We start from the raw sequence: 27,991 nt of genomic DNA on the forward strand, positions 1-27,991 counted from the left end.
CACACTCAGGGCGGCCACGCAGCTCGGACCCCGGGCTCCCCGGGGCCTCCTGGACGGGGACCCCACGGTGCGCTCAGCACCACCTGGGAGGGGGCGCACCCCACACGACCTGGGGCGTTGGTCCTCGCAGCCCCTGCGTGCCGTGAGCCTCAGGCCCACGCAGGGTGAAGACGGGGAAAGAGAAACAGCGTGGCACACACCAAACTCAAGAGTCAAAAAGGGATCGAGACCGGATTTCCCACAAATGACCCCGAACAAGGGGTTCACGTCTCTGTCGTACACCAACACCAAAAGGAGGTCCCGACGGAGCGGCTTCTGGGACGGGAGGTGCGGTGACTGTCCACTGCGGCCGTCCTCCATGCATGCACCCACGCGGGTACCCGCCACTCCTCCACCCGCCCGGTTGTCCGTCTGTCCACGCAGCCATCCATGTGCCCACCGACTCATCCACCCGTCACAGCCTCCCCTGCCCATCCGTCCGTCTACGCAGCCACCCAGGCGTCGTCCACCCACTTAGCCGCCGACTCCTCCGCCAGCATCTCCCCTCGCGTCTGGGCATCACGCGTTCCTCCGTCGCCGGCCCCCCGCCACGCGGTCGTCAGAACCACTGCCCCCCGCCGATCTGGCGCAGACGGTAGTGCCTCAGCTCAGCCCGGCCCTCACTACGCTCACACTCACTCTCGGAGAGGAAAGTGCCAACAGCGGTGCTTCTGTGAACCACCCGGCACAGCTTGAAAACCCAGGACACGACGCCCCAAGTGAAAACGCACCCCAGGGCCCAGCTGTGGGAAGAGGTGTGACACAGAACACGGCCCGAGACACCAAGGGGGACGCCGTCCACATGCGCACGTGGGCTCCTCCGGGGGAGGACCCGGGTCCCAACGGGGAGTCCGTGGGTACTTTGCACGCCCGGCGTCGCCCCCAGGTCTGGGCAGCCGCGCACACACCTTCAGGTAGAACTGGTACACGGCGGCGGCCGCGCTCATCTCCAGCACGTTGCACACGATGAGCTTGCAGAACACGGCCAGCATGTTCCTCCTGTGGAACAGCTCGTGCAGCTCGTCCGCGTCCTCCTCCCTGTACACTCGGCGGCCACCTGGGGACACAGCCCACGCCCTGCCTTCCGCCGCCCCTGTCGTGTCCGGGGACGGGAGCCGGGACAGCAAGGGGCAGGGCCACCAGCGCACACCCTGACCCCAGGGTGCAGGCGCAGACCCAGACCAGGAGGGCCGTGGGCCCCTGCATGTCCGGGTCCTGACCGCCTGCCTGGACAGGCCCCACGCCCCCCTCACAGCACGAACCACAGCGACACACGCCCGGGGATGCAGCTCCAGAACCCAGGGGGCACAGCACCCCAAGCCCCATCCAGGCTCCCCAGGGCCCCTCCTGCCCTGCCCTCGGGCTGCCCCCAGCTCTCTCCCCTCCTGCCCCCTGCCTGTCCCACCTCTCCTCCCCCCCCCAGAGGTCCCCCCACCTGCCCCCCGGCGCTCTCCCGCCCTCCTGCCCCTGGCTCTCTCCCAGCTCCCCCCCAGGCCCCCTCCTGCCCCAGGTTGCCCTGGCTCCCTCCAAGTCCCCCCCACCCCCGAGGCCCCGCACATCTCCCCCAGGTCCCCAGGAGGCTGACCTGCGGCTCCCGCGTCTTCCAGGAACACGTGCTCCCTGACGAAGGTGAGCAGCTTGCACTGCAGGACGTGATCAGGGACGAAGAACAGCAGCCCCAGGCCCGTGTCCTCCTCGGGGCCCTGGTGGCTCAGGATGAGCAGCAGGTCACACAGCAGGATGAAGGCCTGAGGGGGCGAGGGGTGAGGGGGCGCCCAGGGACAGGACCCCACCCCCACAGGGACCCACCTCATGCGCCGCCCACACAGAGCTCCCAGGGCATTCAGCACCCGGTGCCCTCACCTGAATCCCACCCCGCAGGCACAACAGGCCCAAGTGTGAAGGTACAGATGGGACAAGCACGCGGGACGCTTGGGGTCACATGCCGGCGCTCAAGGGTGACAGCAGAACGATGGGACACGCAGGCGGGACGTGCGCACGCTGCACACATGCAACGTGCAGTTGGGACACAACACGTGGGCAGGACACACGCTGCACATGCAACATGTGGTCAGGACATGCACACGCAACACGCGGGCAGGACACCTGCAACACGCGGTTGGGACACGCACGCAACACACGGGCAGGGCACACTGTACATGCAACAGGCTGTTAGGACACATGCACAACACGCAGTCGGGACACACAGCTGGGCCTGCACACCCCGCACATGGACAACACACGTGCAGGACACACACCCTGTAACGTAACCCCCGTCCACCAGAAACCCAACATGCGGCCGCAGCACGTGCTGACGGACACCCGAGACCCACACCCCACACACGGATGGCGATCGGAAACGTCCCCAGCACCCGGGCAGGAAGGGCGGGCTGAGGCCACCACCGAGCCCCACGGACAGGGAGGCCGTGACACACCTGGTGCACGGGGCGCGCAGGGTCATAGGACAGGGCAATGGCTGCCGAGGGACACCCCCCCCCCCCCCAGTGAATGGCCGCGCGTGAGACACACTTTATCCACAGCGGGACAGTCTCCCGAGTGGACACCAGGAGCCCGGACCCGCATCGCCGAGCCTTCACCCCGGCTCCCCCACTCGTGCCCCCACAGACTCCGTGTGCCAGAGCCACCAGAGGCGCAGAGGCACCTCTGTCCACGCCTGGGGCACCGGCAGGCCACCGCCTCGCGGCAGGCTCCAGACAGCTGGTGCGGCCTGTCCCCATGTCCGGCCCCCACGGTCGCCCGCGGCCACACCCACCTTCTCGCTCAGCACCTTGCTCTGGTGGCTCAGGTACACGCGGCACGCCAGGCAGAACTTGAGCAGCCGCTTCCTCAGGTCCAGGAGCGCCTCCTGGGGGGCGGGGGCGGGGCCTCCCATCATGATGGCGTGCACCCCGCCCCTCCCGTCCTATATCTCCTTTCCCCATCCGCCTCCCCACCGTCACCCCACACGCCCCGCCACTCCCCCCCCACCCCCACTGCCCCTCCCCGTCACCCCCACCTCCATCACCCCCTATTCTCGCCCCACTGCCCTGTGCTGCTCAGGACCGACTGAGGCCTACGCACCCCCAGAGAAGCACAGACATACCCCGGAACCTGTCTGGCGCCCCACGCAGGGACTGGCCAGCACCAGGGACTGAGGTCTCCGCCCACAGACACCCTTGCTTCGTGGGACAGGTGCACAGGGCGCTCGGGCCGTGGCCCCAGGTGGGCGCTCACGTCACAGCCCCGGAGCCCCGCCAGCCCGGGACGACAGATGACGGGGCCTGTGCCTGCACCCACTCCCCCCACGTCCCCCCACCCCGCCCCGTGCACGGCTGCAGAGCACAGGCCCCACCCCATCCGCGCCTGCACCCACCTGGGACGGCAGCCGGTCCGTGGCCGCCACGATCTGCCACAGGAGCGCATAGTAGGTGCACTGCAGCGCGCAGTGGACGACCTGAGGGGCGCGGGCCGTCAGCCGGGGGCACCGTGCAGGGACCCCGGGCTGGCCCGACCCCCTCCCGCAGCACTGCGCCTGCCCACCCCGCCGCTCACCTCCGTGGGCAGGCTGCCCTGGTGTCTGCGGAACGTCAGCAGGCTGTCCATCTTTTCGTACAGGTTCCAGCCACTTAGGTCGTGTGTGCTGCGTACGAGGCCCACGAGGCATCTCAGCACCCGCCTCGGCCCCGGGTGAGCCACTCACGGCGGACGGTCAGCGGCCTGGGGCTGAGGGACCGCCCGTGGGGACACTGGGGGCACCCTCCCCACACGGCAGGCGGGGGCTCCATCCACTACGGTGTCCGGCCCCGCGGGTGAGGCAGCCCCAGCTCCCGGGACGTGGCTCAGCCCCGGGCACACCCATGGACACCCCGCGGCGCTGTCCCCGCCCCCTGCTCGCGGTCAGGCAACAGCCCGAGGGCACGGGCCGCGCACCCCTCACCTGTAGAAGGCAGCCAGCCTCCGCAGCGTGGAGCAGATGCGCCCCATCTCCCCATGTCCCAGGAACAGGCCTTGTTTCTGCGGGGCAGGGAGAGCACGCGGGGTGGGGCGGACCTCGCACGGCCCAGGCGGCCTCCCCGAGCCCGCGTTCCCCCCGCTGTCTGTCCCCCACTTCGGAAGGCAGCGCTGGACACTCCCAAAAAGGGAAACTGTGTCACAGCCCATCCCGCGTCCAGCTCGCCAGGAGACACGGGAGACCAGAGGCCACCCCAGAGGCGCAGAGGCACCTCTGTCCACGCCGCTGGCAAGCGGGGCCGGGACGATCCGGGATGGGCCAGCTCCCTGCACCCGCCTCACGCCCCGTGAAGAACCCGCCACGCGGGACGCGTTCCTCGCTCTGCAGCTGGGAGAACAGTCGCAGAAGCGCTCGCAGCCCCCTAGCACCCCAGGATCAGGGAGGCCCCGGGCTGCGGAACTCAGAGCAACGTGGACTCCTTATGCGGTAACCGGCCGAGTCCGGGCCACACCTCCGGCCCACAGCTTACGTGGCCCTCCGCCGTCTGCATGGAAGTTCCACCGGAACGCGGCCCAGTGACGTGCTGGCTGCGCTGCTCTCGTACAACCGCCAGGCACAGGATGGCCCAGCAGCGCACAGTCACGCCGCAGCTCCTTACACACCAGTGCCCGGTGGACACAGGCCAGGGCCTCTGACAGGCTGTGCTCCGGGGGCTTACAGGGCTCCCACGGGGAGAAACAGGACACTCTGTCACCCCCCGCCAAGCGTACACGCTGCCAGCAGATCGGGTACAGCACCAGCAGTCGGGGCTCGAAGGGGAACCCGCCCTGCGTCCCCAGGGTCACACTGGCGAGGTCACGGAGCTGACCCCTGACAGGTGCACACTTTATAACACTTCAACAAGAGAGCACGGAGCCTCAGTACCCTCATTCAGCACGGGGTCCCCACCTCCACGCATTTCCCCAAGCCCCAACATCCGCACCACCCACATCACGGCCCACACGGAGCCCCCAAAGCCTCCGCAGCCCGCACCTCGTGTTGGATGAACACGTCCAGCAGCGGGGTCAGCACGTCCACCAGCATGTCGACCAGCCGGCTGCAGGCGGGGGCAGCCTGGCCGTGGGCAGAGCCGCCCTCGTCACAGTAGGTGCCGTAGGCGCGGGCACAGGCCTCCAGCACCGCCACGTCCGAGTGTCGCTGCACCAGGCAGTCCAGTTCCAGGAGCGCCGCGTCCAGGTACTGGGGGGCGGGGGAGCAAGGGCTGGTCAGGGGACTGGAGGGGGGTCGAGAGGGCCGCTCAGGGGCTCAGGAGATTGAGGGCGAACGTGCCAGCGAAAGGTCAGGAGATTAGGGAGGAAGCCATGGGGTCATGGGTTGAGATGAAAGGTCATGGGGTCAAGGACGAAAGGTCAGCAGTCAAATGGGGAGCTGTCAGGGGTCACAGGGTCGGGCGATGAGGGGTGGGGTGGAAAATCACAGGGTTGAGCGATCGGGGGCTAGAAGAAAAGGGCCAGGTGGAGCCCAGGGCAGGGGGTATGGGGGCAAGAGGATGCTCATAGGAGCTGCAAACATAGGAGTCAGGACCCTGCCACTGGGTGGGAGACGGCTGACCCCTGCAGGGTGGACAGGGAGGAGGAAAGGAGCCCCCACACCTGACACCCCAGGGAGGGGGATGCAGCCCCCTTGTCTAAATGCACAGAAGCAGGTGTGGCCCTAGTGGAGAAGATGTGGACCCAGAGGGAGAGGGGTGTGGCCCCAGGGAAGGGGGCGTGACCCAGGGGAAGGGTAGGGCTCTAGGGAAGAGGTCTCGGCCCCAGGGGACACAGGCACGGACTCAAAGAGGTGTGGCCGCAGTGAGTGGGTGTGGCTCTAGGGAGTGGGCGTGGCCCCAGAAAAGGTGTGTCCCGGAGGAGGGCTGCGGGGGGAGGGGCGTGGCCAGGAGGGCAGCTGTGGCTCTAGGAAAGGGGCGCGGCCGCGGTTGGTGGGCGTGGCCCCAAGAATAGGGTGTGGAGCAGAGGAGGGGGGAAGGGGCGTGGTCTAGTGGAGTAGGGGCGTGGCCAGGGCAGCTGCGGCTCCAGGCAAGGGGCGTGGCTTAGAGGAGTGGGCGTGGCTTGGAGGAGTGGGGCGTGGCCAGGGCGGCTGTGGCTCTAGGAAAGGAGGCGTGGCCGCGGCGAGTGGGCGTGGCTCTAGGAACGCGGGCGTGGCCCCAATGAAAGGGTGTGGCCCAGAGGAGGGCTGCGGCTCTAGGGAAGTGGGCGTGGCCCCAGGAAAGGGGTGTGGCCCAGGAGGGCTGCGGGGGGAGGGGCGTGGCCTAGAGGAGTCGGGGCGTGGCCAGGAGGGCAAGTGTGGCTCTAGGAAAGGAGGCGTGGCCGTGGCTGGTGGGCGTGGCCCAGAGGAGTGCTGAGGCTCTAGAGAAGGGGCGTGGCCCGGAGGAGAGTGGGCGTGGCCCAGAAGGGGCCCTGCTGCTCTAGGGAAGGGGCGTGGCCCGGAGGAGGAGGAGGAGGCCCGCTCCCCCACCCCCCAGCCCCCAGCCCCCACCCCAGCCAGGCCGTCCCCCTGGGAGGCGCCCGGAACCGGGCACTTACGGAGCCCAGGCCGTCCATGTCGTACACGTCCAGGTTGCAGTACTGAGGGATCTGCAGGAGGGGGGTCACCTTCTCTTTGTCCGCTGCAAACTGCCCAGACAGCAGGCGTGACGCGGAGCCTCCCCAGCGCCCTCCTGCAGCCTCCGGACCTGCCCTGGAGCCCCCCAGCGCCCGCTCCCGGCCTCCGGCCCTTCGCCACTCGGCACCTTGGACAGCAGCTGGGGCAGCACCTTGACAAAGTGTCGGCTCATGTTGGCATGCTCGCGCCAGCGGCGGGTCCCGTCCACCTCCCTGGCACCCTGCAGGCAGAGCATGCATGGCCTGAGCCCACGGCCCACACGAGTCCCGCAGTGGCCCGGGGACCTGCTCCCACGTGACCAGGTCACACGCGGGCGGCGCTGCCCGGAAACCGAGGACAGAGCTCCGGATTGCCTCTGGTGTTGGGTTTCCAGGAAAGCGTTTCCCTTGCAGGGAAGCCATCAGGACTGAGTTGTCTCCCGCAAGTTCGCACCTCGCGGTGACCCTAATGCCGCAGGGCTGGTGTCATAAGAATGAGAGATGAGGACACAGAGCCGGACACGTGCACAAGGGAGAATGCGACAGCCACGTGAGGATGGAGGCAGAGACGCGGCCACAGCCCGAGGATTCCTGGAGCTGGAAGAGGCCGGAAGGACCCTTCCTGCAGCCCCGGAAGGACCCCGCCTGCATCTCGGTGGTCCTGCCCGCCCAGGCTCAGACGTCTGGTCTCTAGGACTGCGGTGAGCGCTTAATTCCCATGGCTTTATGTCCCCCGGGACACCAGAGGCTCACATGGAGGCAATTCAGAGGCTGGCTGACACACTGCCGTGTCCGGTGTGAACACGGCAGGGGGGGGACTGCGCAGGGCCCTCCCCAGGGAGGCAGGCAGCAGACACGGACCAGCTGGCAAACAGCCTGGCAGCCGGCGGGAAGGGTGCGCGGGAGCCGCGGGCACAGCCAGCAGCACCTACCTGGGCGGCCGGGAGCCCTGCCCGCAGCGCCAGCGGCCGGGTGAGCAGCCAGGGTGGCAAGCGCAAGGCTGAAGCGGCAGCAAGCGGTCCCCGGCCCCGGGCAGGGCGCGGCAGGGCGCAACAGGGCTGAGGCAGGCGCGGGCACCCACAGCGCCCCCGTGCGCGGGGCTCCCAGCAGCGGCACAGCAGCCACAGCGCAGCGGTCAGCACAGGGGAGGAAGCGCATCCAGGCAGGGGGCAGGGGTGGCACTGACTTTCTTGCCCAGGCGGCGGCCAGCGGGAGGGCGGCCCTCGGCAGCCTGTCTCACGGCGGCCACGAGGATCTCGATAAGCACTCTTTCCTGCTGGCTCGTCAGCGCTGCGGGGACACGGAGACGGGGGCAGGTCAGCCCACGCCGACCCTCACCGGGTCACGGAAGCTTCTGGACTGATGCACTGCTGAGAGGCCTGGCTGGGCCTGGCCCAGGCTCGGAGCACGTGCGGAGCGGGAGGCTCCTGGGCACAGCAGGCCCCGACCCGGCTCACGCAGTCAGCAGTGTGCAGAACCAGGGCCAGCCCTTCCCTCAAAGTGTGCACACAGCCCCGGGCCGCGTTCTCACGGCAACCCCTGACGCCACCTCCAGCGGCGGGCGGCGGCCCACCCGGCACCATCCCGTACCCTGGGACTCGGGTCTAAAGCCACGCACTTGAGGGGACACTGTGTTCACCGGCTGCTCCCCAGGGACTTTCACCCCAGGTCACAGCCACCCGGAACCTCAGAACAGGAGCTTGTGGGGAAACTGGATCTTTCCAGGTGTGACTAAGTGAGGCTCTGAGCTGAGCTCGTCCTGGACCAGGTGGCCCTGCATCCAGCAACAGGGGTCCTCGTAGGAGACAGGAGGAGCCACAGATGCAAAGGAGGAGCCCCATGAGGATGGAGGACACGGGAGGGATGGGCCACCAGCCCAGGGAGGCCTGGGCCCCAGACGCTGGAAGAGGCGGGAGGGACCCTCCCCGGAGGCCCCGCCCCGGACCTCAGGGGTCCAGCCCCCGGACCTCAGACTCTGGTCTCCAGAGCTGGGAGGGGACGGATTCTTGTTTTAAGCCCCCAGGTTTGAGGTCATTTGTCATAGGTACCGCGAGAACCTCACACCCGGGTCCTCCTATCCAGCGTCCCACATCCTGGGATCGGTGCCACTATGAGCCCGGGGGCAGCAAAGGCCCAAGCTCATGGTCAAGAAGCTCAGAGACCCCTCGGCGGGGCCTGGAAACTTGAGTCAGAGTAAAGGAGGCGCCCCGGTGATGAAGGAACGGGCCCCTCCGTGGCCCCCGGGAGCGTGGTGGAGGCTGCTGGCCCCACCAGGAAGGGGACAGGCCTGGAGGCCTCAGGCATGGCTCAGGGACTCCAGGTTTTAGCAGAGGACACTTGTCTTCAGCAGGGCTGGGGGGGTGGTGGGTCTCAGAGGGCAGGGCCTCCAGTGGGGCTGCGGGCCTGCGTCAGAGGAGGGGCGGTCTCCTTGGGGCGGTGCCCGGGGGGACGGGGTGGTCTCAGAGGGGCGAGCCTGCCAGGGTTCATTCACCAGGCAGCTGCCCACACTGCATCCTGACCGCGGGGCCCGGGCTTTGATCCCCTTGCAGGACAGCAGCCGCGGCCACTGTCCTGCAGACCCCAACTAGAGACCGGGGAGTCCCCGTCAAGGCCTGAGGACCCTTCGCCCCAGGGAAGCACGGCACGTGCCCCTCCCCCGGACCAACCAGTCAGGGAGCAAACGCTGCACAGCAGTGTGGACAGGGCCGCTAGCGCCCTGTGCCGGCCGCTCGTATCAGTGACACCATGGACAGACGCTTGGCAGGACGGCAGGGGACCGCAGAGATGACGCGACATAGGAGGAGGGGCATGGCGGGACACAGGCAGACAAGGACATGCAACACGAGGTGGGGGCGGGACACAAGGGGGACTGGAGCACATGGGGACACGAGGGTGATGGGGATGGCAGGACACGGGGACATGGGGGAACGGCAGGACACAGGGACACAACAGGACATGGGGGGACAGTGGGACGTGGGGAGGATAGCACGGCCCGGGGAGGACAGCAGGACAGGGAAGGATGGCAGGACACGGCAGGGACGGTGGGCCTAGGGGGACGGCAGGGCGGCCAGCAGGATCACGGGCCCAGCCCACGACTCCGAGCAGGCTCTGGCCACGCTCACCTTGGCGCCCGCCGCGTGGCTCCAGCAGCAGGGCCGTCATGCACTCCCAGTTGCGCACCAGGGTGGGCGCTGCCTCCCACAGGCCGTCCACCAGGTACGGGACGTGTCTGTGGAACTGACAGGGACGTGCCCGACGTGTGAGGTCGTGAGAACGGGACAGCGGGACAAGTGAGACACGGGGCAGGGACCACACGCGATGATGACACGGGGCACGGGGGTCATGTGACAGTGGCAAAGGGCAGGGAGGACACGCAACCACGCGGAGACAAGAACACACGACGACGTGGGCAGGAAGCTCATGTGGCGGCGACACAGGGCAGGGAGGACATGTGATGACGACACGGGGCACGGAAGTCATGTAATAACATGGGAAGGACACGCGATGACAACACAGGGCAGGGAGGTCACGTGATGATGACACAGGGCAGGGAGGTCATGCGATGACGACGAACAGCAAGGAGAACACGTGATGACACAGGCAGGAACGGCCCCCTCCCGACCCCCCCGTGCGCAGACACGTGAGGACACAGCAGGACAGCGACCCAGCGGCCTGAGTCCCACGCGCCACAGCAAGGCTGTTCACACGGGAAGCAAGGCCCGGCCCAGCCCACCTCCGGGCACGTGGCGCGTGGCGCGGGACACGGCACGGAACTCGGGCTGCGGGGCGGGACCCAAGTCCCGGTCCCTCGTGTGGCTCGGACGCCGCGTCCCCGGGCCCCACGCTGCCGCGCCCTCACCTCACCCTGCAGGTAGAAGTCAATGAGCGTCTTCATGTTCTGGAGGTTTCTGTCAAACTCGTCAGGGGGCTCTTGGCCAAAGAAACCTTCGTGGGGCGGAGGAGCCAGGAGCCTAGGGAGACGAGAGAGGGGCCTCAACGTCGGCCTGGGGGGCCCCAAGCACGCGGCTGGGCCCCGGGTCCTGCGAGGCGGGCTGACCTGCACCCTCGCTAGCATGCGCCACACTGAGACCCGGGGAGCAGGGCTACCAGGACCCGTGGAGGAAAGTTCTAGAACTGACTGCTGCTGTCCGAGCTGCCGGTCAGCTCAGGCCAGCACTGGGGAGGGAATGAACAACCAGACTGAGGTCCTGGGGACCTCAGGTGACCTTGGGGACAGGGAGGCTCAGGGGACCTCAGGGATCCCAGGGATAGGAACTTAGGGGATCCCAGAGACAGGGGGCCTCAGGGAATCCAGGAGACCTCAGGGGATCCCAGGGACACAGGATGCCTCAAGGGATCCAGGAGATCCAGGGGCCTCAGGGAATCCAGGGGGCCTCAGGGGATCCCAAGGAGAGGGGGTCTCGGGGGATCCAGAGGACCTCAGGGGATCCCATAGACAGGGGGCCTCAGGGGATCCAGGGGACATCAGGATCCCGGGGACAGGGGGCCTCAGGGGATCCAGGGGACGGGCCTCAGGATCCAGGGGATCCAGGGGACAGGGGACCTCGGGACTTCAGGGGGCCTCAGGATCCAGGGGATCCAGGGGACCTCAGGGATCCAGGAAACCTCGGGGGCCTCAGGGAATCCAGGAGACCTCAGGGGATCCCAGGGACACAGGGGGCCTCGAGGGATCCAAGAGATCCAGGGGACCTCAGGAGATCCAGGGGCCTCAGGGAATCCAGGGGACCTCAGGGGATCCCAAGGAGAGGGGGTCTCAGGGGATCCAGAGGACCTCAGGAGATCCCAGGGACAGGGGGCCTCAGGGGATCCAGAGGGGATCCAGGGACAGGGCACCTCGGGACCTCAGGGGATCCCAGGGACACAGGGGGCCCCAGGGCATCCAAGGACAGTAGACCTCAGAGGATCCCAAAGGCGGGCGCCCTCGGGGATGGGGGACCACCCCACCAAGTCAAAGCAATCCCCGCATAGACCTGCCTCTAACAGGTAACCAGTGAGCCTGCGTGCGGTCACGGATGCGACTGTGGAGCAGCGTTCCTCTCCCGTGGCGCTCCCGCACGTCCCGTTCTGTCCCCTATACAAAGCCCTGGCACCTGGCCTGCCCTCCACCCTGCACCTGCGGGCCTGCAGCTGACGGGACGTGGGACACGGGCTGTGGGGCCCGCCTCCGAAGTGCCGGTGACGTCATGGTGCCGGGGACAGCAGCGGGCACGCGCTGCACTCACCTCCTGCAGATGAGCTCACCCGCGGCCGTGGCCATGGGCCTGTAGGCCGCGTACACAAACTGGAACAGGAACACGTACTCCATGGCCGAGAACACGCCCACGTAGTGCCTGGGGGGACGCGCTCGTGAGCCCCGGGCCTGCACGCGGGGCTTCCCCACGCATCTACACGAGACGCGCTGCCACCAGGGCCCTGCCTCACACGCCTGTGCACGCGGGGCGCCACGCTCCTCTCTAATCCCCTGTTGGCCCAGTGGCCCCAGTCGCAGCCTCCCCTACACGGGGCCCCCGGGAAGCCGACGCTCACCCGCGCAGACACGTCCCAGGACGCGAGCCCAGGCCACAGGGGAAGATGCCACGAGAGCCGGCCCCGAGCGCGGGATCCTGGGAGGCCCGCCCCCGACAGGGCCGCCAGTCCTGGGCCCTTTCCCCTCCAGCCCCTGTGGGCACCAGGGCCTCTCCGGGGTGTGCCCCCGGCCCGCGCAGCGCTCCTGGTGCCAAGCAGGCACCCTGCAGGGTGCACTCGGGGGAAGCGATCAGGGGATGAGGGTGGGGGACACCCCGACACCACACGGGGGACGCCACGTTGTCCAAAGACGCACATTGAGCCCACGTGTGGCACCGGGTCCGCCACAGCGCAGCCGTTTGCCGACAGCCCCTGGGCGCTGCCAGAAGCAGCAGGAACAGGGCAGGGGACCTCGGGATTCTGGGGACACAGGGCCTCAGGGGATCCAGGAAGAATCCAAGGATGGGGGGAGGCCCCAAGGATGCAGGAGACCCCAAGGGTAGGGGGAGACCACAAGGGCGGGGGGGGGCCAGGTGCAGGGGGGAGACCGCAAGGGCACGGGGAGGCCCCAAGGACATGGCAGGAGACCCCAAGAGCAGGGAGGAGACCATAAGGGCACAGGGAGGCCCCAAGGACATGGGGAGATCCCAAGGGTGGGGGCAGAGGTCCCAGGGATGCAGGAGAGGCCCCAACGGTGGAGGAGTGACCTCAAGGATGCGGGGAGGCCCCAAGGGCAGGGCAGAGACCCCAAGGGCACAAAAAACCCCAAGGGCATGGGGGAGGTCCCAAGGAGGCGGGGAGGCCCCACGCAAGTGAGGGGTACACCTGCACTCGCCCGCGGGCGCCGCACTCAGCAGGGAGCACACTCCGTGGTTCCGAGTCGGCCCCGTCCAAACCTCAAGCCTCAAAGCCACGCGGCTCCGCCCAGTGTGGGGCACCCAGGCCCCTGCCGTGACCGACCCAGTGCACTGGCACCTGCCTGGGGACTCAGGCCACGGTGTGGCCCCAAGACCTGGAGCCTTACCCCACCCCTGAGGCCCGTGAGCTGCCATCAGAGATGCAGCTGGAAGGCCCGGGAGCAGGACCGCCAAGGGCGACAGAAGACAGACGTGCGTGTGGGAACAAGGCCCGGCAGACGCACACTTCCTCCCCGTTGTAGTAGGCAGGGCCCCCTGATTAGACGCGGCCCACCCCCAGGGAGCACAGGCCAACCTATCCGGGAGCTCCTCAGCTGGAATCCCACGTAAGCTGCCGCCGCCCGCAGCGCCCACCAACGGGGAGCAGCGAGGTCGACGCGAGGCTTCAGCCGTTGCCACTTCCTGGCAGGCGCGTGCAGCTTCTAGCTGCGGACTCGCCGCAGACCCCGAGCCATGACAAGCCCCACGCGTGTGTCCAGCTTCAGTCCCAGAGCCTGCTTCACGTGCCCCAGGGCCACCCGCCGACGTGCAGGCCCTCAGGAGGGCTCCCCTCCCCAGCTCGCACACACGTCCTGGGACGTCCCCACCTCTGCGACAGTGAGCCGATTCCCACCAGGGCCTCCTTCCATGTCCCCACAGCCCCGTCTCCCTGCAGGACGCTGACACAGCAGCCGCGGGAACAGCACAGAGCAGGACATGCAGCCAGCCTGGGCCGCCCACCCTCCACGGGGCAGGAGGCAGAGGCCCCCACCCGGGGTTGGAGGGGCCACCACAGCCAGGCCTGAGGCGCCCCTGGGGGACACGGCACCTGAAGGACGCAGGCCCGGCCGCGAGACGAGCGAAACGGCCTCGGGACGTGATCTGAGCACAGCAGAGATGCCCCGAGGTCACGGCTTCCTGTTCACGGCCACCCTGCGCCCGGACCCAAGGCCTCCAGCACCTTCTGGATCCCTGCACGAGCGCGCTGCCCGCTGCTGCCAACGCCAGGAGAGTCGTGGCGTCCACTGGGGGACCGGCCGTCTCTGCCCACAGGCTCGTCTGGTGGGCAGGAGAGGGCCCACGCCCCGAGTGCGTCCGCGCTGTGCTCAGAACGGGGCGGCTCCAGGGCGCTGCAGGTGCTCCTCCCAGGACCCGGGCCAACCCAGGCCGCGCCGCCCGTGGGCGTTCTGCTCTGTACACACCGTGGTGCACTGCCACGTGACACCTCGTCACCCATCCATGCTCCCGGGGGCGCAGGGGGCGTGCTGCCAGGTGTGGGTGGCGCCAGCCTCCGTGGGACCACAGCACAGCACACAGGATGCCCATCCCCAGCTCCAGGGTGCCCGTGTGCGCAGCAGCAGGACACACAGCCACCGAGGATCCGATGCCCAAGTGGCCTCACGCTATCCTCGGCTCAGGACACACCGGCAGCACAGGCAAGCACGCAGCCTCTGGGACACAGCACGTCTCCCCGGCACCCATGCTGGCGTCTACACACAGGGCCGAGCAGGAGGCTGTGACCTGTGTCCCCGTGTCCGCAACACGCCTCACATCAACATTGGACGCCTGAGTCTCAACAAGGCAGCTGCATCCTGCAGGTGCCGGACGTACAGGGGAACAAGCACCCATCGTCCCGGCTTAAGACCTCACAGGGATCCAGGAACTTCCAGAAGGTTCTGTGGGCCGGGCCAGTCGCTGCTGCCTCCTGAATCCAGCCCCTCTGTCTCCTTGGAGCCCCTGACACACGGGCAGCAGCGGACGGGGGAGACTGGGACCCCAGAGAGAACCCCACACCCGCGAGTGCCAGCCCAAGCCTGGGGTGACCTCAGGTGACCCAACGAACCCTTCCCTCGGATCTCGAACCAGGACGCTGGTGACAATTCTTTAAACTTGCAGGAGCGCCCGCCGCCAGAGCCCGCCCACCCGCCCCGCCTGCGCATCTGGCCCCGCCCCCGCCGCCCCCGCCCCTCCCAAGCCCCACCTTCCACCTGTACACCTGGGCCCGCCCACCGGACCTCCCCCGGCCCCGCCCCCGCTTGCGCATCCTCCGGCCCGCCCCGCCTGTGCGCCTGGCCCCGCCCCCGCCCCCACGCACCTGGCCCCCCCTGCGCACCCTCCGGCCCGCCCCACCTGTGCGCCTGGCCCCGCCCCCGCCTGCGCACCCTCCGGCCCGCCCCAACTGTGCGCCTGGCCCCGCCCCCCGCCCCTCCCACGCACCTGGGCCCGCCCCCCGCCCCTCCCACGCACCTGTCCCTCCGCCGCCCCCGCCGGGCACTCACTCGGAGATGAGCCTCAGGAGCTGCATGCACTCGGAGGTGATCTCCGGCTGCTGGTCCTGCGTCATGGACAGGATGCGCTTCTGCGGGAGCAAGACCGCGCGCGACCACCGTCTGCGTGACGTGTCGCCGCGGCCCCACCGCCCCCGGAGCCGCCCGGACGCCCACGGCGCGGCCGACACGCAGCCTGGCCCCAGCGGGCCGCGAGCTGGGCGCCGAGAGCACCCCCCCCCCGCCCCCGCCCCGCCACCTTGGCCGGGGGCACGTGCGCTCCCCGCGGCCCCCAGGCCGTGCGCTGGGTCGTGCCCTCGTGTGGGCGCCCCGGGTCGGCCCAGACGCCAGCACCCGCCCCTGGGTGACGCCCTAGGTCCCCAGACTTTGTCCCTAGCGGTCACCTGCTGCGGGCGCACCGTGACAGGGAACGCGCGCTCGAAGCTGGGACGCGGGGACTACGCCTTCGGGGCCACCGGTCATCAGACCCCAGCCCTAGAGCCAGCAGACAGGAGACCCCGTCCCCAGACGCTGCCACTCATCAGGTCCCGGGGGTCGCAGGACCAGGACTGGGACCTTCTGCCCCCAGACACGACCGCGCCCTGAGGGGGCTCAGCGCCCTGCACACCCCGGTGCTTGAAGCTGGAGGGTCTGAGAGCCCATGGGTCCAGCACAGCAGCCCCCGCGGCCTCCCTGCACCTGCAGCACAGGTGCGCCCTGAGCTCCCAGACGGTGCACACGATCGTGCCCGGGCTCTCCCTGACGCCCACCCTTCCGCAGGCGTGACGTCACGTGTCCTGACCTCCCCTCGGGGGTCCCCAGGTCAGGAAAGGCTTCTATGAGGACACGACCATGTGGGGCTGCTGGGCACCTGCCCTCGCCGGGTTCCTGCTCAGACCCCGCTGGGGACGCTGACAGGGTCGAGGACCAGTTGCTGTCCCACACTCCCCCGAGGACGGGGCGCCTCCGCCACGCACACCAGCGCTGCACGTCCAGGACGCACCTCCGTGGCCCCACCCCCACTCCCAACCAGCCACGTGTCCTGGGTCCTCCCCGTGTGGCTCCCGCGCCCATGATGGAGAGGTCAGCACACCGCCTGCCCCCTGGGGGTGCGCACACCACGCACCCTGTTTCCAGGCCAGGGCGCACATCTCCGGAGTGTAGTGACAGCCGGGCAACTCGGCCGAGGGCTCGGACACCCCGAGAAGTTCCAGGTTCACCTTCGCAGTACAGCGGCCTGGGCACCCAGCTCCAACGTGTGCCACACCCTGGGCCCCCAGCGGCTGCTGCGCGTCCCGTCCACACAGGCACCGAGATGCCTCGGAGGAGACGGCAGCCAAGACGCAACACCTCACGCACCTTGAACTTGTGGAAGAAAAGCCCCAACTTCATGGCCGACTCTCGCTTCTCGTAGAGCGCCTTCAGCGCCAGGATGCACTTCATGCGCACGTTTGCGTCCTTGGGGACAGAAACGTGCGAGTCACCGCAGAAGGGCGGCCGCGCCCCCACACTCTCCCGCAGACGCTTCCGTCCGCGACCGCGCAAGCCAGGCCGCCCGCAGCCTGAAACAGTCGAGGCGGGACCTGCGGGTTCGCAACCCCCTCGCGGGGCACAGATGCCTTCTGGGGTCTGAACTGTGCACCCCCAGCTCATAGGTTGGCCCCCGCGCCCCCAGGACCTCCGATGGGGCTGTTTTGGGAGGCGTGGTCTGTAATGGCAGGACGAGGCTGCCAAATGAGGTCAGTAGGGCGGGCTGATCCCATAGGACGGGGCCCCTATAAAGAGACGGGAGGACACAGACACGCGGAGTGGAACGGGCACGTAAGGACACGGGGAGAGCTCGGGGTTTCCACGCCCAGGACAGAGGCCTCGGGTCACGATCTCGGGGTCCTGCACTGAGCCCCACGTCAGGTCAGGGATCCCTGCTCAGTGGGCGTGTGCTGCTCCCTCCGCCCCTCCGTCACCCCGGCGTGTGCCTGCTGGCCTCCCTCAAATAAACAAATAAAATCTTAAAAAAAACAAGAAGGAAAGAAACAAACACCCGCCTGGCCCAGCACACCCAACGGCTCCGCGACCCCTGCACCCCACGCGTTCTCTGTACAAAACTAAGGGGGTCCCTGAGGTCGTCTCGGGGCTAAAACCGCACGTGGGCAGCGCGGGGCCCGAAGCAGGACACAGGCCCGCGCCACACCGTGGCCCCACGTGGGGTGAGGCTGCCCGCAGGGGCGCGGCGGGCGGCCTATCAGGGAGCGCACGTCCTCCGCACCCAGGGGTCACCCTGCGGGGGCGCTCGCCGCACCCAGGGCCGGCGGGGCCTCTCAGTGCCTCCCGGAGGTCTCTCCACCCCCCAAGCAATGCGGGGCACAGTGGGGGCAGCCCCCCAGGACCCAGGAGTACCGCACACCCCCACGTGCCCCACTGCCGCGACAGCGCCCACGGCCGAGCCCCGCAGGCCCAGCGTGGCCCCAGCGGCAGCCCTGACGGCCTCCTCCCTGCACACCTGGCTCCCGTGGCCCAGTGCAGTCACCGTGCTTGTGGCCACGCACTACGCCTCTCCCACTCCCACCCCACAGGGGAAAAGCAGAGAAGTCTGCTCCAGGCCAATGTGTGCCCCAAATCCGTAGGTTAGCTCTCGACGCCCCCAGGGGATGGTATGTGCGGGTGAAGCCCCCGGGAGGGGACCGGTCCTATGGGTGGAGCCCCCGGGGGGGACCAGGTCCTAAGGATCGAGCCCCCAGGGAGGGGACTGGGTTCTAAGGGTGGAGCCCCCTGGGAGGGGACCGGGTCCTAAGGGTCAAGCCCCTGGGGAGGGAACCAGGTCCTAAGTGTGGAGCCCCAAGGAGGGGCCCGGGTCCTAAGGCTGGAGCCCCAAGGAGGGGGCCGGGTCCTTGTAAAGGACGAGCCCCAGAGCGCCCCCTCGCCCCAGGCTCCACGCGAGGACCAGGCGGGAGGCGCACCGTGAGCCAGGGATCAGGGTTCCCTCCCGTCGGGTCTGAGGCCCCTGGACCCGGGACGGCCCAGCCCAGCAGTGAGGACAGGGAACACGGGCTGGGGAGCCCCGCGGGGGGTCCGCCACCGCCGCCTGCCCCAGCTCAGCCCCAGGACACAGAACAGCTCACAGTCCAGCCGCCTTGCCCTTTCCCGCAGAAACAAACTCGTCCACGCAACAACCCAAGACCGCGGCCACGCATGGCCGACCGCCGCCCTCCCACCCACGCCGTCCACGGGCAGCACGCCACAGGCAATCGTGGCATTCGTCTCAACACCGTGATGAGCCACAAGCTCGTAAAACTCCGCGCACAGCGGAGGACCGCCTGTGGGGCCTTGCCTGCAAAATGCGTGGAGCAGCGGAGCTCCAGGGGTGCACCCACGCCTGCCCCTTGCACCCTGGAGGCAAGAGCCCCAGCTCGGGAGTCATGCGCAGGACAAAACGGCTCCGGAAACGGGATCACAGCCACGGGTGGGCACAGACAACTCCCAGGGCTACATCACGGTCGCTGCCGCCCAGAAGGCATCTGATCAGAAGCACCGAAGGGCACTCGTTTGCGTCTGTGATGGGAGCAAAGCGCCCCGGCGGCCGCGGGACCCCCGCCTTTGCTGTGCGGGGACGTGAGCGCGGGGTTCAGAGCTGCGCAGTCGAGGGCCACGGCGGTGGCCCGGTGTCAGGCCGGGTGAGGACTGAGCTGGCTGCAGGCGGGTGGACCGGGACCGGGCGGGCTACGGGGACGCAGGCTGGGGTCACCTGCGGACATGGCCGCTCCGTGATCCTCTGCGGGGGGCAGGCGCGACGCAGGGCCACGTCCGCAGGTCTCCCGAGGACAGGTGACCCCACAGCCCAAACCCGCCGTCGGGCCCAAGGACGGCAGCGCAGAGAGCCTCCCCACGACACTGGGCTCCGGACAGAGGGCGAGGCCACGGCGGCGCGCGCACCTTGTCGTACAGCATCCAGCCGATGTACTTCAGGTAATTGTTGTCTAGGAACATGTCTGGGTACAGGCGGATCCAGCAGCCCAGCTCCCCCATGCAGATCACCCGGATGTCCGAGCTCACGTCCCTGGGAAACGAGCGAGCGCGTCACCCGGCGGCCGGGCGCGTGGCAACCCGGGCTGAGCAAGGCTAGGTCACGGCCTGGGGCGCGGGGCACGCGGGGAAGAGCCTTACCGGTAGCGCGGCACAAACGTCCTTTTAAAGAGCGCGCAGATGATGTTGTCGATGGCCATGGGCTTGTTCTGGAACTGTGGTGGCACAAGGACGGGGGCGCTGGGCGGGGCGCTGCAGGCCGCCACCAAGCCGCGGCTGGGGGGCGGTCACCCCTCGACACGCGTCTGCATCCTCTACGCTGACCAGCCTGTGCCACTCGCTGTGGACCATCCCGCCCCTGGATCTGGGCCTCTGGGGCCGCCTCGCACATGCTGACCATGCACACACGTGGGCATACAGGGCAGGGGTGAAGGCGCTGGAAGGAGGAGCAGGAGGGGAGAATGGGTGCAGGGAGGGGGTAGAAGGGGTGCAGGGAGGGGAGGAGCAGGGGTGAGGGCGTGCAGGGTGAGGGTGGGGGATGCAGGCGGTGCATGGCGGGGGGACAGGGTGGAGGACTGTGCTGCGCCAGAGGAACTTAGAGGGGCAGGACCCTCAGAGGTGCACAGTTGTCTTTCTGGAAGCTTCCTGTACCCCAAGGTGTGGATGCCATACAGGTGACCTCCCATGTGCCCACAGGTGTGGGGGGGCTCAGACAGCAGGGGGATGAGGGGGGCAGAAGCGGGGACAGGAGAGGGCGCAGGAGGCAGAGAGGCAGATGACAGTTTGCACCGGTGGAAGCACAGGTGAGCCCAGGAACAGACTCGTCTGTGAGCATCGCAGGGAGGGGGGGCACCTGCCTGTCCCCGGGATGACCCCCCCCCCAGGGTCGGCAGCTGGAGCAGGACAGGGACTGGGGGAGGGGCAGGGACTGCTGGCCCTGCTGTGCGGCCGCACCCCTCCTGGCCGGCGGCGTTTGGGAACCTGTAACCCTGGGGAAGGTCACAGCCCTGGGGACGGGGTCTGTCCTCACCACCGGCGCCCATGCATGGAGTGCAAACCACACAGGGGGCAGCCGGGCGGCGGAGGGGCCCAGGGCGGACTCTGGCTCCTGCCTGCTTTCCTGCACAGTGATGTCCTCACACCTGGGTCCCCTCCCTCCCTCCCGTGCTGCCCCCCCGCCCCGCGCCACCCCCTCACCTGGTGCCGGCGCTGGTCCAGCAGCTCCATGTAGTACTTGTGCCTGCCCTTGAGCTTGGTGATGCTCTCGATCTCGTACAGCCGCTGCGCCGTGCGCCTGCCCGTGCAGATGCCCTGGTTCACGCTGGCCAGCGCCGTCAGCAGCTTCATGGCTGCCAGCAGAGCGCGGCCGTGACCCAGGGCCGTGACCCCAGCGCTGGGCAGCACCTGCCACGCCAGGGCCCGTTCTGGCCGTCCGACGGGGGGATCAGGGTGACATGGGGGTGGGAGGCCGGGGCCGCAGGGGCTGCTGCGTCCTGCCCCTGCTGGGCCACGCGTGGACGGTCCCCCCGATGATGAGCGTGTGTGCCGACCCGAGAACACGAATGGGCAACCCCGGCACGTACACACACCCGTGACCTCCGCCGCCGCAAGGTCAGGTTGGGGTGCCGGCGGGACGGAGTGGGCCGCACGCGGCCTCGGAGGGCACGGCCAAGGGACCGTCGCTGTGCCCCACCCTCCTGCCACAGAGGCCAGGATGGGACCCTCGGGGGCTCGCGCCGCCTTTACCCGTGTCCCCTGCAGGCCCAGGCGTGGGGACGACGCACACGCGGCCCCAGTGGGGCTGACGCCCACGCACACACGGGAAAGAGCCCTCTGTGTGCACGACCCGTCTGGCACCCGGGATCCGAGCCCCACGTGCAGCCTCCCGCTGCAGCCTTGTCCTGGCCCCTGCGCTCCTGCGCGGTTACCAGGTGGCGGCCGCGCGTGTGTGCGCGTGTGCGTGTGTGTGACGGTCACTCTGCAGGGCGCTGGCTGTCGGCTGCCGCACCTTCCGGAAGCACCCTTCACTTCACTCCCAGGACGGGAACCAGGACCCTGCACCGAGTCCCCGTGCTCCGCGCTGGCCGCGAGCGCCTGCCCAGGGACCAGCTACGCCAACGTAGCGACGCGCAACCAATGACCCGGTGTCTGGAACCAGCGGTCGCTCACGAGACGTTAGACCCCACGGACGGTAGGACAACTGATGACGGTTGCGACACAAACAGGACCCGCCGGGGAAGGCCACTCCCGGGACTCGGGCGGACGGCAGCGCAGGCCCAGGGCCCCGGCACCGGGTCCGCCGCACCGCGCCCTCCCGCACACGTCGCCCTGGCCCGCCGCGCTCCCCCCACCGCTGTCACGGCCTTTGCTCCTCGCGGGACGGTGGGAGGAGCCGCTCGTGCCCCCGACACTCTGCTCCGGGTCCTCCCGCAGCAAACCCCGCTCCGTGGCTTCTGCGCCCCCGCAGCTCCCGGGCCCACCCGCCCAGCAGCCTCTGCGCCTGCAGGTCCGCACGCTGGCAGCGCGGGGTGCGGACACCAGCCCTGACACAGGCGCCCAGGCCCAAGCCCCCGTCCCCGGGGCCCCGCCCACGGCCCCGCCCCCGTGGCCAGTGGCCCCGCCCACGGCCCCGCCCCAGCCCCGTGGGGCCGCCCCCAAGCCCGAGACCCCGCCCCCAGTCCGTGCCCCGCCCCCTGTGGTCAGTGGCCCCGCCCCGTGCCCCCCGCCCATGGCTCTGCCCCCGGTCTGTGGCCCCGCCCCGAAGCCGTGACCCCGCCCCTGTGGCCAGTGGCCCCGCCCCAGCCCCGTGGGGCCGCCCCCAAGCCCGAGACCCCACCCCCGGGGGCAGTGGACCCGCCCCATGGCTCCGCCCCCGGGATGTGCGGGGGCCCGAGACCACGCCCCCTGTGGTCAGTGGCCCCGCCCCGCCCCGCCCATGGCTCCGCCCCCGGTCTGTGGCCCCACCCCGGAACCAGTGGGTCCGCCCCCCGGTCTGTGCCCTGCCCCCAAGCCCGTGGCCCCGCCCCCTGTGGCCAGTGGCCCCGCCCCGGACCGTGGCCCCGCCCCGGACCGTGGCCCCGCCCCTGTGGCCAGTGGCCCCGCTCCCAGCCCCGGGAGCCGGCACCCGCCCGGCGGCGCCTCACCTGCCAGGGAGCTGGTGTGCCGCAGGCTGTACACGGCCGAGTTGGTGAGGCCGCTGAGCATGCAGATGACCGTGTCCATGAGGTGGCCGTCACACAGCACCGACGAGTGTGTCAGGTGCACCAGCAGCTCCGTGAACTCGCAGAAGTTCACTCTAAACCGTTTCCAGAAGGGCCCCGGCCCCACGATGGGGTAAAAGTCATTCTGCTGTGTTGAAGACAGAAGGGGGGCGAGGTGCTGTGTGACGGGCACAGGGGACTGGGCCCCGAGATCGCGACCTGGAGCTCTGCCCCGCACAAGGGTCTCCGGGTCACACGAGCACACCCTATGAACCTGGGGGTCCCACATCCACGCTGACACAGGGTGACCCCGCGAATCACTGACCCTGCACCTGGGGGGTCACAGGTCCACGCTGACACAGGGTGACCCCACATCTCCCTGACCCTGCACCTGGGGGGTCACAGGTCCACGCTGACACAGGGTGACCCCATATCTCCCTGACCCTGCACCTGGGGGCGTCATAGGTCCATACTGACACAGGGTGACCCCGTGTCTCCCTGACCCCGCACCTGGGGGGGTCACACGTCCACATTCACCCGTGACCGCAGCTCTCACTCGTCCTGCACCTGGGGGATCACAGGTCCACAGTGACCACAGTGACCCCAGCTCTCGTACGCCGTGCCCCTAGCCAAGATCAGATATACACACCCAGTGACCCCACCTCCCTGAGACCCAGCAGCTGGGGGTCACATATCCACAGCCACCAGGGTCACCCCATGTCCCCCACAGCCTGCACCTGGGCCGATGGTCCCGCGTCCCCCTGGGCAGGTCGGCAGGCTGTGCCGGGCGGCCCCCACTCCGGCACGCGCCCCAAGGAGCTGGGCCCTCTGGCTGTGGCCAAGCACGTGCAGCTGCCGACCGCCGTGTGAGCGTGAAAGCTCCTTACAGGCACCGCTCTGGCCCGTGGGGCTCAGCCAGGTCCTGCTGTCCCCAAGGGACCAGGGGACTCCCAGGGACTCCACTGGGGAGGGGGTCGGAGGCCGAGGTCGGGAAAGGCAGCAGTGCTGGGCCTGCGGGCACGGGCACCCCCCGCCTTCCGTCTGCTTCCCGCCCCAATGCCCACAAGTCACCAGGACAGCCCGCGCCCACCTCCTGCAGCACACGTGACACGGGGCTCACGGGGACAGCCCTCCTCCCGCCGCCTCCATGCCCCTGCCCACACCCCTGCCCCGTGCACTCCTTGCGCTGCTCCCCGCACAGCACTCCCTCCACCCCGTCCCCCACGAATCACCCCCCTTCCCCCCCCCCCGGAACCTGTGGTTGCCGCTCGGTGCCCTAGAACAACTCCCTGTTCAACCACTCTGCACGCACACGCACACACTACACAAACCCTCACTGCGGGTCATTCCAACCATGAGCATCACAACACCCTTCGGGGGCTGACGCACCGAGTACACAGAACACGACCAGATCTAAATGTGCCAGTGTAGACAGATCAGTCAGGTCTAAGTGTGCCAGTGTAGACAGATCACTGTCACGGCTCCATGACACAGTGTAGACAGATCACTGTCAGGTCCAAATGTGCCAGTGTAGACATATCAGTAAGGTCTAAGTGTGCCAGTGTACACAGATCACTGTCAGGGCTCCACAACACAGTGTAGACAGATCACTGTCAGGTCTCAATGTGCCAGCGTAGACAGATCAGTGTCAAGTCTAAATGTGCCAGTGAAGATCGATCACTGTCAGGGCTCCATGACACAGTGTAGACAGATCACTGTCAGGTCCAAATGTGCCAGTGTAGACAGATCACTGTCAGAGCTCCACAACACAGCGTAGATAGATCACCGTCAGGTCTAAACATTGCAGTACACACAGAATATGATCAGGTCTAAATGTGCCAGTGTAGACAGTATACAGTCAGAACTCCATTACACAGTGTAGACAAAACAAGATCAGGTCCAATGTACTGGTATAGATGGAACACAGGTGTCCCTGACACCATGTAGACAGATCACCGTCAGGTCTACATCCCACTGTAGACAGGACATAAGTCTAAATGTGCTAGTGTAGACAGATCACTGTCAGGGCTCCATGACGCAGTGTACACAGATCACTGTCAGGTCTAAACATCCCAGTGTAGACAGAATATAATCAGCTCTAAATGTGCCAGTGTAGAGAGAACACAGGTCTCCATGACACAGTGTAAACACGATGAGGTCTACATGTGCCAGTGTAGAGGAACAGTAAGGCTTCGATGACACAGTGTAGAAAGAACACTGTCAGGTCTAAATGTGCCCGTGTAGACAGAACACGATCAAGTCTAAATGTACCAGTATGGATGGAATAGTCAGGGTCCCATGACCAATGTAGACAGAACATATCAGGGCTCCATGATGAAGTGTAGACAGATCACCATCAGGTCTAAATGTGCCAGTACAGACAGGACACGATCAGGTGTCAGTGTGCCAGTGTAGACAGATCACTGTCAGGGCTCCATGACACAGTGCAGACAGGACACATCGGGTATACGTGCACATTGTAGGCAGCACATGGCAGGTAGACATTCCCAGTGTAGACAGAACAGGCTCGGGCCTAAGTGTCCCAGTGTAGACAGGACTCACTGAATGAACTCACTTTTGCAGGACGAGTCAGCTCTAACTGCCCTGTTGCGCACAGACACAGCCCGGCCCCACCACCTCCCGTGGGCCCTCAGTGTACTCGGCGTGGACCGAGCGCCGCCAGGTACCGTCGCGCTGTGCGCAAGCCTGGGAAGCACTACTGTAGCCAGTGTGGACGGGACGGGTCAGGTCGGGGGGAGTTCCCCTCGCCCCAGTCAGGACCTGGTGAGGTCACAATCCAGCAGGCCGCCAGGACCCGGGCAGCGGGGCCCGCCTAGCGCTACCCGGCACACGCCATGGCCCCTCGTCCACGACCAGGGCGCCCGCCCCGCACGGGGAACCCGACACGAGCTCCGCGGGCTCCGCGGACGAGGGGCTCGGCAGGAAACCACGCGGAACCGCCCCGTTCTGAAACTCCGCAAAGCGTGTTACCAGCTTCTCTGGCCACATGATGGTCAGGATCCAGGGGTAAGCCAGAAACTTCTTGTAGTACAGCCCAGTCTCCTGCAAGAACAGAGAAGCGGCGGTGACGTGCAGCGTCCCCGGGGCCCCCGACTGGCTCCGGCGGGCCAGGCCCGTGCAGCACGGGTGCTCGGAGCACCTCCGACCCCCCGGGGGCCGAGGCCCGTGGCGGAGGGGGCCCTGCTCCGGGCGGCCGACAGCGCGCGTGCCCTCCTCTAGGCAGGAGTCCACGTCCGCCCTCACGCCAGCACCCTTGGGAGGGGCGGGAACGTACAGCGGCCACGGGGCGCAGCCCTTGGGTTCACGGGCTCACGCCCAGAACACACACTGCGTCTCCCTGGAGGCCAGGCAGGGGAGAAGGCACGGCACAGATGCCACTCGGCACAGATGCCACTCGGCGGGGGGGCGGGGGCGTGTGCTGCTCGCGCTCCCCTGGTGCACGCCCTACGGCCAGTACGTGTGTCACCCGCCTGCTGTGGGCCCTGCACGCACGGCATTTCCCCGGAGAGTGTCCTGCTCCTTGGAAGGCACAGGGTCTCCCGCGACGGAGGCAGGGTGGGGGGCTGGCAGAGCCACCACTGCTGCTTCTGAGGTGGGGGAGACTGAACACGACCCCGATCCACGACGGGGGCTCCCCGAAGAAGAGGCACAATCTGAGTCAGGGCCACGCCGAGTGACCCAAAGGAAGGACCTAAGTTTTGGGATGTGGAGGCCAGAAGAACAGCAGGGGTGTCCCCCACAACTGAAGGCCTGGGCTCCCCACACCCCTGAGCTTGCGGGCTTAAGGGGAGCCCACCCGGGGACAGACGGTGAACATCACATGGGGTCCCAGCGGGTTCTGGCAAACACACACAGTGGCACACACACCAATGCATGGGACTACATACATTCGCTCACGTGCACATATACACACATGCAGCACAGCACAGAGGCACATGCATGGACCTGCACACACACTCGCTCACATGCACGCATGCACAGCACCATTCAGAGGCACATGCATACAGATGGACCTGCACACACTCGCTCAGGTGCACACAGGCACATGTGCATGCACACACAGCACAGCAGCACGTGCACAGAGCTACACACACACGTTTGCTCACCTGCACATATGCACACGTGTGCATGCACAGCACAGAGGCACATGCACACATGGACCTACATAATACTCATGTGCACATCTGTAGACATGCATGTATGCACAGCACAGAAGCACATGTACACGCATAGACCTACATACACTCGTGCACATGCACGTGTGTGTGCACAGCAGTGCTGTGGCACATGCACACACAGACCTGCACACATATGGACACGTGTGAGCATTACAGCACCATTCATAAGCACATGCACATACATGAACCTGCACACAAACTTACATGCACATATGCACACGTGCGTGCATGTACAGCACTGGACAGAGGCATATGCATACGCATGGACCTGCACACACACCCCCCCTCATGTGCACACGTGTGTGTACGCACAGCACGACTCAGAGGCACATGCACACACATAGGGAGTGAGAGGAAGGCAGGAGAGTATTAGCTGCTGAACACACTCGAAGCTTACACGTCCTTCCCCTTTTCTTAGTTTAGTCGTTCCAAATAAGAAATCAAAGAAAAAAGTTACTGTTCTTTGACCTGATTCACAAGACTCTCGGAGGGCACTGTGAAAGTGTTTTAAGATACGAGCCATGAATGCAGAAATTACGCCCGTCCCTGAAAGGACGAGTCGATGAGCAAACCGCGGTCCCCTCACACAGCGGAACAGGGCGCAGGCTCGAAGAGGAAGGACGTTGTGCACCTGCTGTGGACGGACCTTGAGGACGTGGTGCGCAGTGACATGAGCCAGCAGCGGCAGGACGGCTCCCACCCCAGAAATGGGGTGGCCTCCCTGCCCGTGCCCCACCCCGCCTGTGGGCGCGCGTGCCGGGGGGCGGCGGGGCAGCGGCGCTCAGGAGGCAGCTCCCGCCCCGCGGCCCCGGGCTCCCGGGCTGCACGGAGCCCGCCGCACCTGGTCAAACTTCTCGGTCATCTTGTGCACCACGCTCTTGCCTTGGTTGCTCTGGTACAGCTCGGCCGTCACCACCCCTGCAGAAGAAAGGGGGACACGTGGCCCCAGCCGCCTTCTCCCGCGTGGTGACGCCTCGTCCGTGAGAGAGGGGGCGAGGCCGCAGAACCCGCAGCTCCCACTGTCTGCACGGTGGGGCCTCGGTGAGGCACGCACAGGGTGCCCGTCGGCCGCCGCAGGGGCTTCTCGACAGGCTGGTGGGCCCCGCGGTGGCCGCAGCAGCTTCCAGAGGATGCCCTGGTTGTCCCCGGTGAGGACGACTGCTCGAGGTGTGACGCACGCACGGGCGAGGGGCGCACTCAGCGGCGGTGCGTACACTCACTGTGAGCGCCCATCACCAGGGCCCACTGCA

General features: G+C 67.6%; 1 protein-coding gene across 1 annotated transcript in view; it reads right to left on the bottom strand.

Moving 5' to 3' along the window:
- The window catches only part of LOC140628575 (cohesin subunit SA-2-like), a 31,156-nt gene extending 5,096 nt beyond the window's left edge, over nucleotides 1-26,060 (bottom strand). The window contains exons 1-21 of the mRNA XM_072817837.1: nucleotides 26,034-26,060; nucleotides 25,534-25,815; nucleotides 22,486-22,690; nucleotides 20,540-20,691; nucleotides 19,484-19,557; nucleotides 19,253-19,376; nucleotides 16,682-16,780; nucleotides 15,335-15,414; nucleotides 11,877-11,984; nucleotides 10,493-10,604; nucleotides 9,756-9,870; nucleotides 7,820-7,923; nucleotides 6,783-6,875; nucleotides 6,577-6,666; nucleotides 5,024-5,230; nucleotides 3,977-4,053; nucleotides 3,592-3,679; nucleotides 3,413-3,493; nucleotides 2,813-2,905; nucleotides 1,625-1,787; nucleotides 948-1,096 (exon numbers count right to left, since the gene is read on the bottom strand). Of these exons, the coding sequence (XP_072673938.1) occupies nucleotides 948-1,096; nucleotides 1,625-1,787; nucleotides 2,813-2,905; nucleotides 3,413-3,493; nucleotides 3,592-3,679; nucleotides 3,977-4,053; nucleotides 5,024-5,230; nucleotides 6,577-6,666; nucleotides 6,783-6,875; nucleotides 7,820-7,923; nucleotides 9,756-9,870; nucleotides 10,493-10,604; nucleotides 11,877-11,984; nucleotides 15,335-15,414; nucleotides 16,682-16,780; nucleotides 19,253-19,376; nucleotides 19,484-19,557; nucleotides 20,540-20,691; nucleotides 22,486-22,690; nucleotides 25,534-25,815; nucleotides 26,034-26,060 (2,523 nt within the window). The remainder of the gene's footprint in view (nucleotides 1-947; nucleotides 1,097-1,624; nucleotides 1,788-2,812; nucleotides 2,906-3,412; nucleotides 3,494-3,591; nucleotides 3,680-3,976; nucleotides 4,054-5,023; nucleotides 5,231-6,576; nucleotides 6,667-6,782; nucleotides 6,876-7,819; nucleotides 7,924-9,755; nucleotides 9,871-10,492; nucleotides 10,605-11,876; nucleotides 11,985-15,334; nucleotides 15,415-16,681; nucleotides 16,781-19,252; nucleotides 19,377-19,483; nucleotides 19,558-20,539; nucleotides 20,692-22,485; nucleotides 22,691-25,533; nucleotides 25,816-26,033) is intronic.
- Between the last annotated feature and the right edge of the window lie 1,931 nt (nucleotides 26,061-27,991).

The sequence above is a fragment of the Canis lupus genome, chromosome X, assembly GCF_048164855.1.
Source record: "Canis lupus baileyi chromosome X, mCanLup2.hap1, whole genome shotgun sequence".
In the NCBI taxonomy this organism is placed as follows: Eukaryota; Metazoa; Chordata; class Mammalia; order Carnivora; family Canidae; genus Canis; species Canis lupus.